Here is a 19,068-nt window from a genome sequence, read left to right on the forward strand (position 1 = left end):
ATGTGAATGCTCACAATAGGTTGCATGGAATACTATAAAGGCAGTCTTTCTTGAAAGAAATGAAATCCTAGAGGTCTCTGTCTATTTCAATTTGTTTTCTCTAAGGGGTATATTAGTGATCTTTGCAAGGTAAGGCAAGTATTACCTTTGAGAGGGGCAGACTGGCTGCAAGGAGAATTCTGATATGTCTCATTTTTGTGACCAAAAATGTGGCTCTACTGCTTTGATTTGAATTATTTATAACTGATAGTGAATAAATTTCCCAGAACATCACAGAGTGTGATTTAAACTCAAAGACTGGGAAGGTTACAACTCACCTTCTGGAAAATGTTTAAAAAACTACTTCTGTTTAAGAGGAAGACACAATGTGATATAATGTGGATGTGGAAACTCTGACGGAAGAATCTACCTTTGTCCCACCGAGGTGCTTTTTCTTCCTGCTTTTCTTCTCTCTCATGCCAATTTGTAATGAAAGCTATTCTTTATGAATATATCTAGTCTACAGTGTTTGTGAGTATTGATGTGTATATAAAATGTATTGTGATATGCTTGAAGGATGATGCCTAGAAGGCATTTTATTATGTTTATTGCTACATATTAATCCTTACTTACAGAAATATGACATATCTGATAGCAAACATACAATTTCATTATTGGGAAAGGAGAAATATATATCTCACATATTTTTAAATAAGAATACAACAATGAAATAAAGTTAGTGGGAAGACAAGTTGATAGAAAATAACGTATTTTCTACCTTATGTAGTGGAATTCAAATTTTTTCACTATTTAAGTTGTAGAGACCCTTATGGATTTTTTGGTAGGGGTTAGATAGAAATTTTGAAGGGTGTTTAGGAGTGATTCATAAGAACTACCATAGACATTTTGATTGAGCCAGGGACTGTGTTGAGGCAGTCTCTGTGTTTGAGCAGTTTATACTGCAAGAAAATATTCTGGTGCCAGGATATGACATTTTCCTCAAATCTTAGAGTCCCGGCTCTGTAAACATCTGGCATAAACGTTTGTGATTTTTTTGCATTTGCTTCTGTAAAGAAAAAAAAAAAAAAAAAGCCCTTTGTACTAGCTATAAACTCTGGACAACTTCAACCCTATAACTTTGAGTCTGTTTTAAAATTTTAGAAGGCTAAGATACTCATGATTCTAGCCATGTTCTTTGAGCCTTTGTATCAAAACAGCTAGCCAAATTATTAAATAAGTATCCTGTAGATATTTTCAGAGTATATTTCTGGAGCACAGATAATTTGGGACTAGGATATTATGTAAGAAGGTTTTTCCCAATTAGAGTGAGGCATGGGGCATTTGGGTGACAAGCCTTCAGAGTAAAGTCTAGAGCATTGCATTGTGCATCTTTTCTGGAGGCATATTGAGAATTTGTTGAACCTTATGGACTCTGTCTGGCTCAAAAAAATTAGTATAAACAATTATATTTTAAATTTTGAATATAATTTACTTATTTTACTGGAAATACATTCTTTTACAGAGAAATACATTTTCAATGTAATAAGTAAATTATGAACAATGAAATAAATATGCTATACCCAAAGTAAGTTTTATCAAGTATTTTGGCTCATAGCAATAGTATCCCTGTTCCAGGAACCATTCTAAAATATTAGAAAAATAGCCTTTATTTTGGAACAAATAGCCACCTTTTTAAAAAAAAAAATATTTTTTTTATTGTTTTCAAAGAGGAAGAGAGAGGTCCAGAGAGATAGAAACATCAATGATGAGAGAGAGACTCATTGACCGGCTGCCTCCTGCACACTCCACACTGGGATTGAGCCCACAACCCCAGCATGTCCCTTGACCGGGAATTGAACCGTGACCTCCTGGTTCATAGGTCGACGCTCAACCATTGAGCCATGCTGGCTGGGCAATAACCACTTCTTTTACCTTTATTTTAAAAATAGAACTATAGCTTCCATTTCCTTGTTTTTCCCAAGTCACAGATCAACTCAGCCCTTCCTTTCAGCTTCACCAAGTCTTCTCCAGTTACCCATGGCTTCTCTCACTTGACAAGGAGATCAGCATCCTTTCATAATCTACTTCACTAGCAGGACAAGGCTTTTGTATTGGAGCAAATCTAAGTATTGATACAATTCTAGGTGTTTTAAATTGAATCTTTACTCATAAGCAACATACTACATTTTAGAACATGTCTCCCTCAGAATGCACTTCACTCTTCCTAACTTTGTGCTTTCAGCTGCAAGTGTTTGCAACATGGGTCCCCTTGTATTCAGCAATGAGTAAAAAGCCAATGAAAAGCATGGGTCATTGCACTTTTTTGCCTTGACTAATTGCCAATAGCGCAGCGGTTCTCAACCTGTGGGTCGCGACCCCTTTGGCAGTCAAACGACCCTCTCACAGGGGTCGCCTAAGACCATCCTGCATATCAGATATTTACATTACGATTCATAACAGTAGCAACATTACAGTTATGAAGTAGCAACGAAAATAACTTTATGGTTGGGTCACAACATATGGAACTGTATTTAAAGGGCCGTAAGGTTAAGAACCACTGCAATAGAGGCTAATTTTGATATAAGAGGTGGATTTACCGTGAAGCTAAATGAAGTTAAACCTTCAGAGTCTTGCTCATGCAAGGTCATTTCCAAAGTCCTGTACCTATGAAACTCTTTACGCTTCAGAGTCCTTAAATCTACATCTGTCTTTGCCTGATATATTTTTAAAGAGAATGTTTATAATCATAATGGTCAGAATACTTTTATTTCTATCAGCAGAAAGAGTTTTAGATGTGATGGCATAATGATAATGACCTAAATAGTTTATGTATACTATGCCACACACCCCTAATAATTTGACACACAAAAAAAGAAGTTTCAAAGTACCAGGAAAGAAACGAATGTGTTTGTGTCTGAATGTTAATCTCTGTAGCATTGCACTTACATCAATATTTCATTTGGTTAAACACTTTAGATTTGCTGTAGATGACTTTACCTCATTAAATATTCATGTGGATTTTTTTCATAGAGTCAGTTCGAGACAGCTGTAATCTGTAATATTTAAGAACTCAGGCTCAATGGTCATATTAATCCAGGTTTACATGAGCTGGTTCTGCCACCTACTAGCTGGGTGACCTCACATTTCTCATCTATAAAGTGAGCACAATTCTAGTATCTCTCAGGATTGTGTCACTTAAATGAAACATGTATCACGTCTAGCAAAGAGGAAACAGTTAAATGTTAGCTATTATTATTTACTGGTACTAAACTTTTTAACACTTTAACTGTAAAAAAATATCTTCACTAGATATTTGCTAAGTAGCCTAAATTAGCCTGTGGCAATAGCAGTTATAAATTATTCCAGCATGGCTAGCATTCTCTCCCTGGAGGAGTAGTTAAAAAAAAATAACTTTGAGAATAATGCAGAATTTTTTAGAGCTGCCGGGAGAGAGGGAAAAGGTTTTTTTCCTTGTTGCCCCAGAGGCAGAATTAGGAACAATGATGCAATTTCCAAGAAAGTAGGTTTAGATTCTGTATATGGAATACATTTCAGTCTACAGTTCCTCAGTACAGAATTGGCTTGCTTGCAAGTTTACCAGAATTATTCATAAAAAGCCTTGATAATACTTCAGGAAGGGGATACTAGCACACTCCCTCTTCATTGGTCAATGCTACTGTATAAAATCTAGGTTTTATCATCCATGTAAAACTTTAACTCCACAGTTGATGATTAATTTATTCAAGTTCTTGCTATAATATATTATTGTAAATTGAGTTTAACTTTGCCAGTTGAAAGGTCAGCTTTCACGTGGCCTCGTGTCCCTCCCTATACAGGCTTTTAGTCACCTTATAGAGTTTGTTTGAATACACATTCTCCTTAATCAATTCCAGTTAAAGTGACAGCAAGTGATTAAGCAAAATTTTGATAAATGTGTTGATTACATTGTAATTATGGTACCCTTTAAATATAATTCCATAATATTTAGGTTCCTAAATCAAAATACAAAAACCAGTAATAACCTTTGGATATTGCTAGAGTTTTTTCCAGTATATTTTAATATGACTGTGAGGTTGTCTGAGGCTGCAGTGCTATCTCCACCCTATTTTTAATAACCCATTTGGGCATGTAAATTATGGCTTCCGTCTTCCTGCTTATGTCATCTAGTACATCCCATTTAAAAGGAATGAATGAAATGAATGTGTAAGCTTCTTGCTGTTACTGAATTACTTTGTACGATGTTACATAACAGAAAAGTGTTTGGCATTAATGGCCTGGAATATTAATGTTTTCAAGGACATTAGGTTCCTGGTGTTTGTTTATAGTGGTTGTGGGAGGGAGTACTTTTTGAAAGAAATAAAATGTGTCTCTATGAGAAAGGGTAGTGTGGTATAAGGGATGAACTCTAGCTAAGTCTTGGTGGCATTTGAGATGTGAAAAGGAAGAGCTTTTCAAGAAAGCATATTGATAGTAAGGTCTGCTTCCATGATGGTCATAAGAAAATTTGGAAAACCATTTTTAATCTACTTGAGCCTATATGTGAGGCCACGTACACCAGGGCACAATCCTACTAACTATTTTTAGTAGATAATATCCTCAGATAATAACAACAGGGCTGGCTTAGTGGGAGGGAAGGACGAGTGCAGAGAATTTCCATGTACTTGTAAAGTAAATTAGCAGGATTCAAATTCTATGAACTAAGCTCTGTCAATCAATTATACCACATCTTATTTTTGGCCTCAAAAATCAAAAAGCATGGTTATTGTGAACCCCAAAATTACTTTGAACCTGTAAAAGAGTTCCATTTCAATCTGTATATTGTGATGTATTTGTTATTTAAAAAGTGGAGAGAGTATCAATAGGCAAAGATGTAACTTCATCATTTTAGTTAAAACTGGACAGAATCTCCTTTTATGAAGAATTGTCTCATTAGAGTTGGTAGTGCTCATGAGGCTATAGTAAAGGAAGAAGGAAAAATAGAAGAACAATAAAGGATGAAGACAAAAAGATCCAGGGAAGTAAGGGAAAAATAGGAGTGAGATGGAGGGACAAAGACAAGAAAAGAGTTTCCAAGTGGTAGAGTGTATGGCCTACCAACTGAAAATTATATAAGATAGAGAATTCCTGTAGTTTTGCATTTCAGATCGTTAATCATTTTCCACATAAGGACATTAAGAAGGCAGAACTCATAGACTCCAATTAGCTTACCTTTTGCCCCTCTTACTGTATTTTTCATTTTGCTTGAACTGGTGAACCTATCATCATCATAGGTTCACACACTGGTATATGCATGGAAACAACTTGTCTAACATTACCAATCTTCATTTTAAAGTTTAGTGTACTTTCTAAGGACACATTAAATCCATTTAATTCTTCATCCAGCCAGCACTCACTGAAGACCTGCTGTGTCAAAGGGTTAAGTTAGATGTGGAAAGGAAGAGAGAAGAATGACAGAGCCCCAGAGGGAATGGTGTTTGACAGATGTGATGGAAAGACTTGTGGGCTAATAGCGAGAACGTTCAGTGGTCTACTCAAGTTTGGACTGGTTCTGTCAGCGATGAGGAGCCAATAAACGTTGGCAAACGTTTTTTAAGCAAGGAGAGACATCACCAAGGCTGTGCTTGGGCGTGATAATGTACAAAATAATTTAGAGGAGAAGGCAAGGAAATGAGCTAAAAGAGCTGTTGTAAGATTATAGCTAAGACTTAATAGGGTGTGCAGGGGCTTGGGCAATTGGGATAGAAAGGAGATGGCGTGTAGAGCCTAAGGAGATGAAAATGCAAAGATTCAATTACTAATTGTGGAGGGGCAGGAAGGAAGCTATGATAAGCTTTTTTTTTAAAGGAAGACTTTTGCAAGTGATAGTTCCCTACAGATATGAAAGAAAGGATTAAAAAATAAATGTAAATACTTTAAGCGTGTATAAGTATCTATAAACTAATTATTTCTCACGATAATTTTAAAGTTTATTTATTTTTATTTTTATTTATTTATTTATTTTTAAATATATTTTATTGATTTTTTACAGAGAGGAAGGGAGAGAGATAGAGAGTTAGAAACATCGATGAGAGAGAAACATCGGTCAACTGCCTCCTGCACATCTCCTACTGGGGATATGCCCGCAAGCCAGGTACATGCCCTTGACCGGAATCGAACCTGGGACCTTTCAGTCCGCAGGCCGACGCTCTATCCACTGAGCCAAACCAGTTTCGGCTTAAAGTTTATTTTTTATTGTTGGCATTATTACAGATGTCCCCTATTTTCTCCCCACTTCCTCCTTCTACCCAGCCCCTGCCCCACCCCAGGCCTTCACCACACTGTCTCATGATAATTTTAAATAATGAAAAAAGTGTCAATAGTATGTTTATGGAATGATGACTTTGAAAAGTTGTTCATGAGGAATTTTCGATAGATCATAAAGGTCAATAATAACCCCCTTCAACTTAGACTTGTATGTATATAGAAGAGAGTAGTCTATTTTTAGGGGAGAAAGAACAGAAACATGTCTTGGAATTTCATGACTTTTGAACTTGTTTCCTCATCTATAAGACAAAGAACAGCGTGCTGGTTAAAAAAAAGTGGAATTCAGCCCAGAACTTTGTTCAAACCCAGCTCCTGACACAGAACAATTGTGTTATGGTAGACAAGTTACTTAACCTGTATTTAAGCTTCACTTTTGTCATACTTTGCAAAATACAGGTGATATCTGTGATGTAGGGTGTGTATTTGACAGAGAGATAAAAATAGAGAGATACAAAGTTACACTGAATACTGGCATAGGGAGCCTCATATGTAGGTGCTAGACAAATGCTAAGTTTTATTTTTATTCTCAGGAATAGCATTCACTTAAGGGTTGGTAGATAGGTCTCTCTCTCTCTCTCTCTCTCTCTCTCTCTCTCTCTCTCACTGAAAGGTGTTTTGAAACTTGGCATTGACCTTTATGTGAAAGAAGATAACATTGCAGGGCACACAATCATTTTTGTGACATGTTAACCTGACACAAGAGGTGAAGTCTTTCTTGGGACCTGTCATTGCCCAGTTTTGCAGCAGGCTCATTGGTTTCTGCTACGCTGACCGGGAAGGGGTTAAGAAATGCCCTTACTCATGTTACATGAAGTAGCAGAAATTATCAGATGGAAACAGGAATTGGGAAGGGGAAAAGTCTCTGCGGTAGCTCATTGTTTCCTAGCCAAGACGGCTTCTGCTTACAGTGATGAGAGGAGTCTACAGCCTGGCAGTTGAATCAGATTTGAATTTCTCCTGGGTGGTGGCAACAAGTAATCCTCCACCCCTATATCTCTTAACTAAAGCATTCACACTGGAATGGCCCCGGGCTGAAACAATACTGAGTCACAGCCCTTCCCATTGGACAGCCGGGCAGCCCTTCAGGGGAGAGGCCCCGCCCCTCCCGTGTGAATCGCTGGCTTCGGGAGGAGGAGCTGGCCGATGCTAATGAACGGAGTTGCCAGGCGAGCCAGGAACTTCACTCCCCTTCTCAGTGTCAGGATCGCAGAAATTATGCCCCTTCTCTCACCATGAGCTGGCTCTCCAGTTCCCAGGGAGTCGTGCTCACTGCCTACCACCACAGCAGCAAGGATCGGGCCGTGGGGGAGAGCCATGGCCAGGGTGGGGAGGAAGCCACCTCCAGGTAAGCCCTGGCATTTGAAAGCCAGAGAACAAAACAAAACACCGCTCACCTGCTCCAGGAAAGAAGTGACAGGGTAGTTGGCGCGGGACGGAGGAAGGACTCCGCATGCGGAACCTGGCCGCCTGCAGCTGCAGAAGTGTCTGGCGGGGGTTTCATGGACTCTGCCTCTGTCTCATCTAGTCCAAGTCGGAAACCCCTCACATAACTGCTGGGAAAGCCGGGGAGGGCGGGCGGAGGCTTCGGCTGTCAGACTTGTTGCTTAGCAGGTGCATTTGCAAATGCTGAAAGATCAAATGACTATATTTGAAACACTTCCTATGAGGTGGAATTCTTGAATGGGCTCAAGGCTCAGCGCTGGAACTGTTAGTTGGGAAAGTGTGCCAACAGCAGGGGGAGGGGGGGCGGGTGTCACTGGACAAGCTGTTGTTGTTGGAGTCTTTTTTTTTTTTTCTTCTTCTTCTTCTTCCCTCTCTCCTTTGCTGAAAGCAAACTTCTTAGGCAAAAAGCCCAAGACACTGCCTGGGGCGGTGTGTCTCATATTCTTTTGTGTATGTGGATTTGGGTGTGTGCGTGTGTGGGGGCGGGGGCTTTCAAAAAAGAGTTTTTGTGGGAAGGTAGTACAGTGAGGCCAGAGAAACGTGGTTAATGTTAAATCCCTTTATAGGCGGAAAGGGCAAATGTTCCACAGACCACTGAGGTGCGAAGTACCTTTCCCTCTATCTGTGTACTTTGTTCTGTTTTCAAGGACTTTTTTTTTTTTTTCCCTCCTTTCCCTTAATGACCTTCTCACTATCCGAATATTTTCACCTCAGCCTTAGATAGAAATTGTAAATATTAGCCTGGACGCTTGCAAAAAGCAAATGCTAACCTGATTGTGTAAAACACTAAAGTAGTTGTCAGTAAGCATGTTTCCTCCATGACGTTCAATGTGATAATAAAACCTCCTTTGTTCTTATGTGACTGACTTGTGCTTATGCCTTAAGCTGAAATAATGCCTTCTTTCATTTGTTTTAAAATCCCCAAATGGGGGTGGGGGGGGGTATAGGGGAGGGGAGGTCAAATCAATGAATGGCTGGCTGCTATGTTCTGCCTGAGGTACCCAGGCTGACCAGAACTTTTCTTCTGTAGCAACCACAGTATGTGTCCCATTGAGAATGAATTCATTTCCAAAGACATGAGGGACCTGCCTCCTGGGCCTTAGGCATATTTCCATTTTATTTTCTGTTGCTTTAAGTATTTTCTGTGAGATCATAAAGTGTCTTCATCTCTCTTTTGTGGAGCAGTGATGTGACCTCTCAGCAGTAAGCAGTCTGTGACACCAGCCCCATACCTTTCATAACTTGGAGTCCACATGACAGTCAAAATTGCCAGAATGTGCAAGCTTGGCATATTTTCCTGGGACATTCTCCTCTGGGTGGCCCGAGATGCTGAGCTGCCTCTTGGATCTTTACTGTGAGAGTGGAAGGAACCTTAGGGAAGTGAGGCCAGACTTCTTATTTTCACCTTGAGGACGCCAACCCCCAGGAATGGATTTGGTTGTCGCATGGTCTGTGGGTCTAGGCCTTTGCCTGGGGCTGCATATCCAGTTCTGGAGGCTTTATCCTGTGTTGGTAGTTCTGCAGCCTGTTGTGGGTTGAGAGAACATAAGAGAGGAACAGACCGTTCTCAGCCTATGCTAAAGCAGAATCTGGAGGCACTGAGGTGGCAGGCTGGGCACTGCTCACGCAGTGGGTGCTCCTGCTGGCTGCCATATTGCTTGTGCATACTGGACCCCAAATTCTCACCACCAAATTCGAGTCCTAGGGACAGTAATGTCGGCAGGAGAAGATGGGAGCTCTGATTTGACGGCTGGGAGGAAAGGCAGGGAGGAGAGAAGAGAGTCAGTCCCTAGTAGCTTTTCCCCTTAAGCACGGAATAGTTTATCAGATAAGCTTAGTGTTACTTTGGGAGGTACCCTGTTTAGCCTGCAAGGGTTGAGATAGTGCAAGCGGGTGGGAGGGGGTGGGTGGAGGGAGGAGTGATTTGAGGGTGGATGGGCTCAGAATTTGACTTGCTGAAGATGGTGGGGGAAGGAATGCGTGGGACTTTGGTTCTGGCTCGGTTGGTCAGCCAGTGGGAAGCGGCTCAGAGATACAGAGTTGATGGTTGATGCCTATTTTAAAAAGCTCTTCAAAAGGCCAAACCAAACCCAAACAATAAAACTCTTAAAAAGAGGAAAAAGTTAGATTCTGTCCTCCGACCCCCCCTCTCCCCACCCCTACCCTCACCCCCACTACCACCTATTGAAAAGTTGCTGGAGGGAGTGCAGAAATCTAACTTGGCTAATTGCAAGATTTTGTCTCCAAAATAATATGAGCTTTGATGAGTTACTTAATCAAACTTTTAGTTTAGTAAGATGAACTCATGTATATACCATTTGAAAGGTGTAAAGGACTATGTGTATGATTAAGGATATTTATAGAAAGTGATTGATTTTTAACCTTACCTTACCAAACCCTATTTTATTTGATCTTTGGAAAAGCTGCGATAGTAGGGAATTAATCTTTTTGTAAGTTACTTGTGCATCTAAAATTCCCTCTATTGCATTATCCCTCTCAATCGGGAAACATTCATTAGATGCCAGGAAAAGAATTTCTCCTACTCTTAGGGCCTCTCAAATATTTACTGAATCCTGTTTTCAATTTTTGGGTGTCATATTTTCTCCTTTAAACATTAGGATTTAAATAAATATGCTAATATTAGTTGTTCTGACTTGTACACAGTCAAATGTTTACAAAGGAAACCACTTTATGAGTAGCTATATTTATAAGACTTTATTTACCTGTTGATTTTTAAGCAAATTTCTTTTTATTTATTATTATTTTTAAAAATATTTGGGGATGGAGGTTGTAGAAACCACTTTATTTTTATTTATTTATTTGTTAATCATCACCTGAGGCTATTTTCTGCATTGATTTTTAGAGAGAGTGGAAGGGAGGGGGAGAGACAGAGAGAGGAGAGAGATCATCGATGTATCTCTCACATTGACTGTTCTCCTCTCTCACCCCCTGTCCTCCCACGAGGAAGACTGAGCTTGCAGTCGAGGCACTTGCCCTTGACCGGAATTGAACCTGAGACCCTTCAGTCCAAGGGCCCGATGTTCCAACCACTGAGCAAACCCGGCCAGGGCTCAAGCAGATTTCTTAATGTTTACCTTTGCAAAGCAGTTTTTCCAAGAATAGTGCGTTTTGTCTATTCTTACTGCTCTCCCTTGACTTTCCTGTCTTTTTAAGAAAAACTATTTTGTTTGCTTAGCATCCGTTTTAGCTAATATTTTTGATAAATATTGACCTCAAAGATATTTTCCTTCTTATTGGACTTAACTCTAGTTGATATCTGAGGTTTTTAAAGAATGTCTTTTATGAATAAATGTATAGCATTCGTGATGCAGGGTCTTGTTTTGTTGACCACAAGTGCCACTGGTGCTGAATAAGCAGAACCAAGAGGCACTATGTCATCGTGATGTACATCCTGAAACTCTGGGCTCTAGGGCCAACGTGCCTGGGTTCACATCTCTGCTCCGCCCCTTGTTAGCAGTGTGGTCTTGGAGAAGTGTTAACTCTATGCTTGTAAGTTGAACTTCATAACAGCTCTCCTTCATTGGGAGGATTAAGTGGGATGATCCATGCAAAGCCCACAAAACGTGCCTGGTTCATAGCTAGCTGCTTCTGTCCTTAACACCACGTAAAGGAAAGGAAGGAAATGATTGAGCCTTGCACCATATAACATAAATATTATGTTACATTTTCATAAATATTTTGTCATGTGTTAAGAAATATGGCTGTAATCCACGTGCTTAACTAAAAATGGCATAACTGAAAATTAACCATCATGTTAAAGTTCAGTCCTTGGAGTTCGAAAGACCTTGGAAGTGTCCTTTTGAACCGGAGCCACATTTACAAGTTGAACTAATGTTAGCAGGCCTGCCTTGGGGCATGGGTGGGCCACAATGAGGCCTGCAACCTTGACTTTTAGGGCAAGATGGAATGTGGGTAGGTCCTCTTTTGGCAGCCTCCATGGTTCCCTCCTTTAAGAACTACCATTGCCTACAGGCCAAATGGAAGTCGACTGCCATCTTCATATACTTAGCTTTAGTTCTTGACTTTGTAAGGCTTACCTATTTCTGGGTTCTAACAACTTACTGAGTAAGCATAACCATTTGGTCACTCAGTCATTCCACATGTAATTACTGAGCTCTTACTGTGTGTCAGTTGTCTAGGAGCTGGGGATGCAATGAAAACGAACACCTGGGTTGGGAGAGGAGGGTACGCAGTGGAAAATGAAGACCTGAGCAGGTGAGCCTTGCAGATATATGGGGGTAAGAGTTAGGGAAAGAGCTTTTAATGTTGCTTTAAGTGAGATGGGAAGCCAGTGAGTAGGGAGGGTTTTGAACATGGGGAAACAGAGCACATTTTGGCTTTAAAAGGTCCCTCTGGCTGTTTTGTTGAATGTAGTCTGCAGAAGAAGAGACACTACTCAGGAGGGTAAGGTGATGGCTTGTTGGGCCAAGGTTTTAGTTGTTTAAGTAGTGGAGGTGGTGAGCATGAAATATTTCGGAGGTAGAGCCTGTAGGATTTCCTGATGTTTGTGGTATATGAGCAAATGAGACTAAAGACTGTTGCAAGGTTTGGCCTATGCAACTCCATTGATTTAGATGGGGAAGATTCCCAGAGTGAAGGGAGGTAGACAGGGCAAGATCTGAAGCTTAGTTTTGGACATGTGACTCAGAAACATCTTGAGAGAAGCTTTAAGGAAAAGGTATTGTCGTTCTTGATGAGTCAGAGTTTTTACACAAATTCACAGCATTTAAAAAAAACAAAACAGCTATGTGCTAAAGTATGAGTAGAGTTTTTTCCTTCTGAATTTGTGTTTTATCTGAAATTATGAATACTTTTGGTGAAGGAAGGGATGGCTATAACTTTTTACAATGCAATATGGAAGTTACATGTCTTCTTATTTTTTTTAATCTTAGAATTTAGGGCATGTTTTCTCATTCTAATTTTGTAGGATTTGGTGACCAAAACATTTTTAACCTACCTATGGATTACTGTTTTCTGAATCAACCTACTCCTCTACTTCATGACATGGGAGTGCTTTTATAGAAACATACTTTCTCTATCATATAGTTTAGAAGCCTTATCTATACTTTTCTCTTGAATTGTGAAAAGACACACCCAGTATTCCAAATGGGCAGGTCTTACCTTTATTATTTATGTTATTTTAATTTTAACTGCCCTCATCTGTGAGGCTTGTGATTTTTGTGGGCCTGTTTAAAGCTATCTTAACGTAAAGAACTTATGTTATCTTTATGCCTCTCATATGTAAGGATTCATAAATCTCAAGAGACACCTCCCCCCAAAACACTGCTGCAAACTTTGCCTTGTACCCATGGCCACTTCTTTCTTTGTTCACCTGCACTGTATCTCTCTCTTTTCTATGTGGGGCTTGTGCTTATTTAAAGGTTTATGTTTGTTCTTTTTATGTTTTAAGTTCTTAGTATTTATCAGGCTTTTAAGAATATTGCAGTAAAATAAACTCATAAAAATGAATGCATTTAATGATGCACAATTGATTGCTATTGGATTGGATGGCATTTAGGCTTAAATAGTTTTTAATAATTGGACTAGCAAAATGATTTTTCCCCCCTCTTATTTTTAAACTAGAGGCCCAGTGCACGAAATTTGTGCATGGGTAGGGTCCCTAGGCCTGGCTGGCGATCAGGGCTGATTGGGGCCTTCTGGCTGCTGGCTGGGGCCTTCCTTCCCTGGCTGCTGGCTGGGACCTTCCTCATTCTGTGCCACCCCCTGGTGGTCAGTGCATGTCTTAGTGAGCGATCGAACTCTCGGTCTCCCAGTCCAACTCCTGAGGGGACACTTTGCATATTAGCCTTTTATATATATAGATTCCCTGTTAGCTATAAACATGGGCATCAGTCACACATTAGAAAAAGACCCCACTATTCTAGAGGCCAAGGCTGCACTTGTCTGCAGTGGAAGTTCCCTGTGCTCCATGGTCATAGATCAGTGAGGTCTCACTCCCTTGGCTGCCTTTGATTGGTATTGATATTTAATGACATTTTTATTTTGATAAGAAGAGATAGAGAATAAGAAGTCTCCTTATGGGAGGAGAGTGGGGGTGAATAAAGATCTTGGGAGTGAGTTAGGGCAGAGGGAGCAAAAGGGATGATGTCTGGGTAACTCTGAAGATAAATTCTTTTTATTTTATTTTTTTAAAAATCTTTATTGTTGCAAGTATTTGACTTCTATGATTGTTGCTATGAGCTGGCCAAGTTTATCCTCCACCCTCCCCTCCTCCCTTATTTTTTTTTTGCAAGAAATAAACAGGAACCATGGAGACGTGTGTGACCAGTGTTGCATCTGGAGCCTTTCTCATACTCAAGTCCCCTAAGTATCTAAATTTCTGCGTTAAAAGGAAGTGTGAAATGTTATTGCCTTTACACATGTGTTTTGGTAGTTGCTTTTTAGCTGCAAAGAACACTTAAGCGTCTTTAGGGAAAACAGGGTTTCTTGCAGGCATCTGGGTCATAGGGAAAGGAAACATCGCTGGTCTTCTACCCTCTGTGACTGGCCATGTGGCATCCGGCTTTCTCTTTGAGATTCTTCAGTCCACTGGCCTAATCATCTCATCATTCTGAGCTTGAGCATGTCTCCTCATGGCCGTCTCAGCCTTGTTGCCCTTATCGTCTTACATATCATAGCCAGCAGACCCATATTGCTGTTTTCTAACTTCAACGTTATGAAGGAGGATCATATTTGCCAATGAATCTTTCTGAGCTGCCTCAGACAGTCCATGATTTGACCATTTGGGGATTTTTGGGGTCTTTTTAAGTAGTTGGTGGGTAGGGCAGCCTGTAGAAGGGAGGTAGTATCGTGGCCAAGCCATTTAGGACAACGTACCTTTATCTGATTCCTCACCTATGAAATGAGCATAACAATGCTTTGTCTGCCTCACAAAGTTAATTATTATAAAGATAAAACATGTAGTTTTGGAGGCTTTTAAAAAATATACAGATGAGGAATATTTTTGTAAATCCTTTTCAATACAATATCTTCAATTTTCCCTAGACATTTCACCAAACCAGAATTGTCGTGCTAATAAAAGTTTAAATGAAGGACCGAGTGAATGAATGTGAGAGGGAGTGGAGTGGAGTGATTACACACACAGACTTTGGAGCTAGGCTTTCCAGGTCAGAGTCCTGGACAGCCTGTTTAATGTTGTAGGGCCTCAGTTTATTTCCCTTCTACAAGCTGGGGATAATAATACCTTACTCAAGAGTTTATGAGTCTTGAATGAGTTAATACATGTGATGCACTTAGAAGAGTGCTTGATATAAAGCACAACAATTATCTATGATGATTCAGGGCTGTCAGATTTTTGAGATTGATTTGTAAATGGTTTGAGAAGAGCATGTTTGCTTTAATACACATGGAGTGTAACGTCTAAATTTTAAAAATAACATTTGTGAAATGAGTTATAAAAATAACTCAGAATATGTTTATTTCAATAATGACCAAGAATACCAAGAAGGGCTTTAAAATATTGAATGTTAGGCTCAGGTGACTATTTTGAATTGCTTTTCGTAGTTTAGTTTGGGCAGATGTAAATTTCTAAATCATTTGTACTCTTAATAAGATGGAAAATCATGTCATGTAGAGCAAGAAAAAAATTATTTGCTCATGTTCTTCAGTGAGCAAATTGACTTTAGGTTATTTGAATTCTTACAGGTAAAAATAATCACTATAACTAAAGTATTTAAAGGAAGGATAGTTCATCTTTGTTGCCCTTACAACATATTTATGTGCTTTATGAACAACTCTTGATCTCATAAACAAGAAGTGCTGTTTCATGGAGCAGGGCTAAGCTGGGTGTGATATTCATGGCAGAGATCTGGGGGAAATGTGTTCCCCCACCCAGTTCCCCTGATCCCTGTGCTCCACCCCCTTTTCCATTTAGTGCACACATTTGAAAATGGAGCTGTTGATTTTTTTCTTCATCTATATCATACATGGTACATTTATTTTGAATGCCTACAGTGCACTGGGCCCTGAGCTAGGAAATTGTCTGCTAAGCCAGTTCTTCTCAAAGCCCTCCCTACATCTTGTACTTGAAGCTGCTATGAACTCAGCAACTTCTGCTTACAAATGGCTCACCAGGGCAGCCTGTTTGCTTCCCTCTCTGAGCGACTGGGGACTTTTTCCCTGAGAGTATCTAGAGGAAGTTGAACTTGGAGGCAGAAGAGAGACATATGCCAATTAGAAATGCATTCAATAAGGGGGGGGAGATAGCAGAAATTATATTTAAATTCCATGGAGCTGTAAATTCTTCAGTAGTGACATTTTATGGATTAATAGATTTATGTTCACCAGCCAGAGAAACCCCAAACACCATTTATTTGTGGCATTGCTGCTATATAACTACTATCTAATAACATTCTTAGAAATAAATGTTTCAAACCCAAATAAAATCTTCAACTAAGTTGAGGGTTATCTTTCAATATTTCTTTGTTGCCTCTCAGGACCATTGTGGACTGAGAAGTGAAGGTGCTGTGTCCTTTGCTGCCTTTAGTTTTATCTTTCTGAGTACAATGTGATACAAGGGAGCTCTGCACACCCCAATAAACACGTCTTCCACAGCTCCTAAATATGCCTGTCTCCCATTAGGGATTAGGCATGTCTAAATGCGTCATTTATTTTGGAAAATTTAAGGAGGTGGAAATTGATATATGGTTTTGCTATCCTAATTGAGTCATATTAAAACTATATGATGTAATTAATTTAATAAACTGGGAAATAAATGGCTTAACATCTTGCTGCTATGAAACTGGAAGTGTGTAGAAAAATATTGGGGTTCACATTAATAAGAATGTTGAAGTTTGGGTGGTTTGGCTGTAGGGATCTGGTGAATCTCTCCATGCTAAAGTCTGTCAGATACCATCCCTATTTTGAGGCAAATAGTAGGGATCATATATTGTTGATGAGCAGCATAAAATTAAAATCCTACCTAGAAAGAGATTTGGGTAAGTTAGACAGACATTTAGGATATGTAAATATGGAATTTATTAACTTTTAAATTATTTTTAAAAGTATCTACTTTGACTAAACAGCTGTGAAGGGCTTTGCTGGGTATAAATGATAAGCCTAGAATAGATCAATGTAAGAATTCCTGCTCTGAAGAGCTTCCCACATAATTCAAATGGATTCTAAAACAACTTTTTCAGTATCATATTTAGGAAGCTGTGGCATGGTTCTCTCTTTTGAGGTATAAAATGTTAAATAATTTGTGGTTGAGTAATTGAGATTTGGTTTGGGTAAGGAAAGATATTGGCAACTGAAAGTTGAAAGGAACTTTGGCTATTTATAGGTGGTCTAGAAACATGTAACTCGACCAACTTATTCTATAATTAATGTTTTTACTAGAGTTACTGAGTGTGTGTCTGTTTATTTCTCTCTGGTCCAAATAATACAGTCAAAGCTATGATCTATCACCTGATAGAAGTTATTTGAATCAAGGTAGAAGTAAATTTGTATGTATATTTTTAAACTAAATAATTAATTATTAATATTTTTACTTATTATTTAAAGCATGGATATATATGATTTACTATTTCCAGATGAAAATTCTTTTGAATTGTAGCATTTTCTCATCATTCTGTATTATAGCATAATCAAACAGTGTCATTACACTGGATATTTTATGTAATTGTATAGTTTATTAATCCTTTGCTCCAGTTTCTTTTTTTCTTTTTTTTAAAAATTTTTTTTTAAATAAATTTTATTGATTTCTTACAGAGAGGAAGGGAGAGGGATAGAGAGTTAGAAACATTGATGAGAGAGAAACATCGATCAGCTGCCTCCTGCACACCCCCTACTGGGTATGTGCCTGCAACCAAGGTCCATGCCCTTGACCGGAATTGAACCTGGGACCCTTGAGTCCACAGGCCGATGCTCTATCCATTGAGCCAAACTGGTTAGGGCTGCTCCAGTTTCTTATAGAAAAGTTCATGTATTTAAGAACAGAGGGCTGGTAGATTATGTATTAAATGAGTGAAGTTGATGACTGAAAAATACAGACCTCATAAAAGTTTGGGTTTTGGTAGAAAATGTTAGCTAGAATTTTTAGAATACTGAATAAGCCTCCTGCCCGCCCCCCACCGACAAATTCTGTCTGCAAGTGAGATCTGGCCCAGGCACCATGACCTTGTGACCCCTATCTTGAAAGTCAAGGTGGTTATTTGCTATCTGTTGTGTAACATACGACTACAAAACTTAGTGGTCTAAAATAATTTTCTTTCTTGCTTCTGAAGGATTATATAGTAATTAAGTTCTTTCTTGGGGTCCATCAAGCAAAGAGGCCTGAGGCGGGGTCACCAAAGCTTCTTTACGTCCGGGTTTGTTTTGGGTCATCTGTTTCTGCTTGCACAGCTTCTCCACATGATCAGCTTGGGCTTCCTCCTGGCATGGTGGCATCAGGGTAGTCAGACTTCCGGCACAGTGAGCATTCTGCAACGTCCGGGTGGAACCTGCCAGGCTTCTCAGGGCCTAGCTTCCCAAGTTACTCAGTGCCACCTGGCCATAAGGTATTGGCAAACTAATGATTGGCCAACTCAGATTCCAGATCGTGGAATAGACCTCACCTCTGAGTGAGGGAATGGCTTGCACTTAGGGAAGCCATCATCAGTAGGCAACAAGCATCTGCCCTTATCTGCCTTTCCTGGGCTTACTAGCTTCTACGCTAATATAGAAACTTCTGTCCCTTGGAGCTTGACTTCAGAATTCTCCACTAGAAGAGCATTTTTCTTTACCCTAATTTTTCTTTATCCTTAGCAGTAGATAGATTCCATATCCTATATTTGGGAGTTGATATTTGATATTTGTGGAAGGGTTGAGTTCTTGTTATTTGTAGTTTAATTTAGGTCTTTTTTATTTTCTTTCCACCAAAAGCTTATGCTTGATTCTTAAAAAATATTTTTCAAAAAAGGATGTAAATTTGAATTTGGGAAGAATAGAGTCCTGGGAAATGAGATACTCCTTGCAAAGAGCATGTTCCTTTTATTTGATAGCAGCAAAGTTGCCAAAGGCCCTTATTTATTTACATCTATCCAGTGATATTTGTGCTAAGGGACTATTGGTCACAAATGTAGTACTTTGGAGTACATGATATTTTTGAGATGATAGAGTACTTTTGGAAGACATCCCAGAGGCTATAGAAAAATTAATTATTAGTATTTGAATTACTTGGTTTTTCTCCTCCCAGTACACGGGTTACATTTAGCAGTTTTCTGGTAACAGGTATAATTGAGCCTTCATACCTCAGTGGCATCACTGCGGGATTTCCTCTCTTCCTTGTTTACAAGCCTGTGCTTTATTATGACTATTACTAAA

The 19,068-nt window shown here is 39.3% G+C and overlaps 1 protein-coding gene across 2 annotated transcripts in view; it reads left to right on the forward strand.

Moving 5' to 3' along the window:
* Nucleotides 1-19,068, forward strand: part of ARHGAP18 (Rho GTPase activating protein 18) — a 162,123-nt gene that overhangs the window by 32,262 nt on the left and 110,793 nt on the right. Inside the window, exon 1 of one of the 2 annotated variants that reach the window (XM_081093881.1) lies at nucleotides 7,480-7,627. The exons of the other annotated variant lie outside the window; for it this stretch is intronic. Coding sequence (XP_080950007.1) covers nucleotides 7,515-7,627 — 113 coding nt within the window. The 5' untranslated portion in view covers nucleotides 7,480-7,514. Of the gene's footprint in view, nucleotides 1-7,479; nucleotides 7,628-19,068 lie in introns of those variants that run through there. 2 annotated transcript variants of the gene reach the window in all.

This window comes from Myotis nattereri, assembly GCF_964212035.1.
Source record: "Myotis nattereri genome assembly, chromosome: 6".
NCBI classification, from domain to species: Eukaryota; Metazoa; Chordata; class Mammalia; order Chiroptera; family Vespertilionidae; genus Myotis; species Myotis nattereri.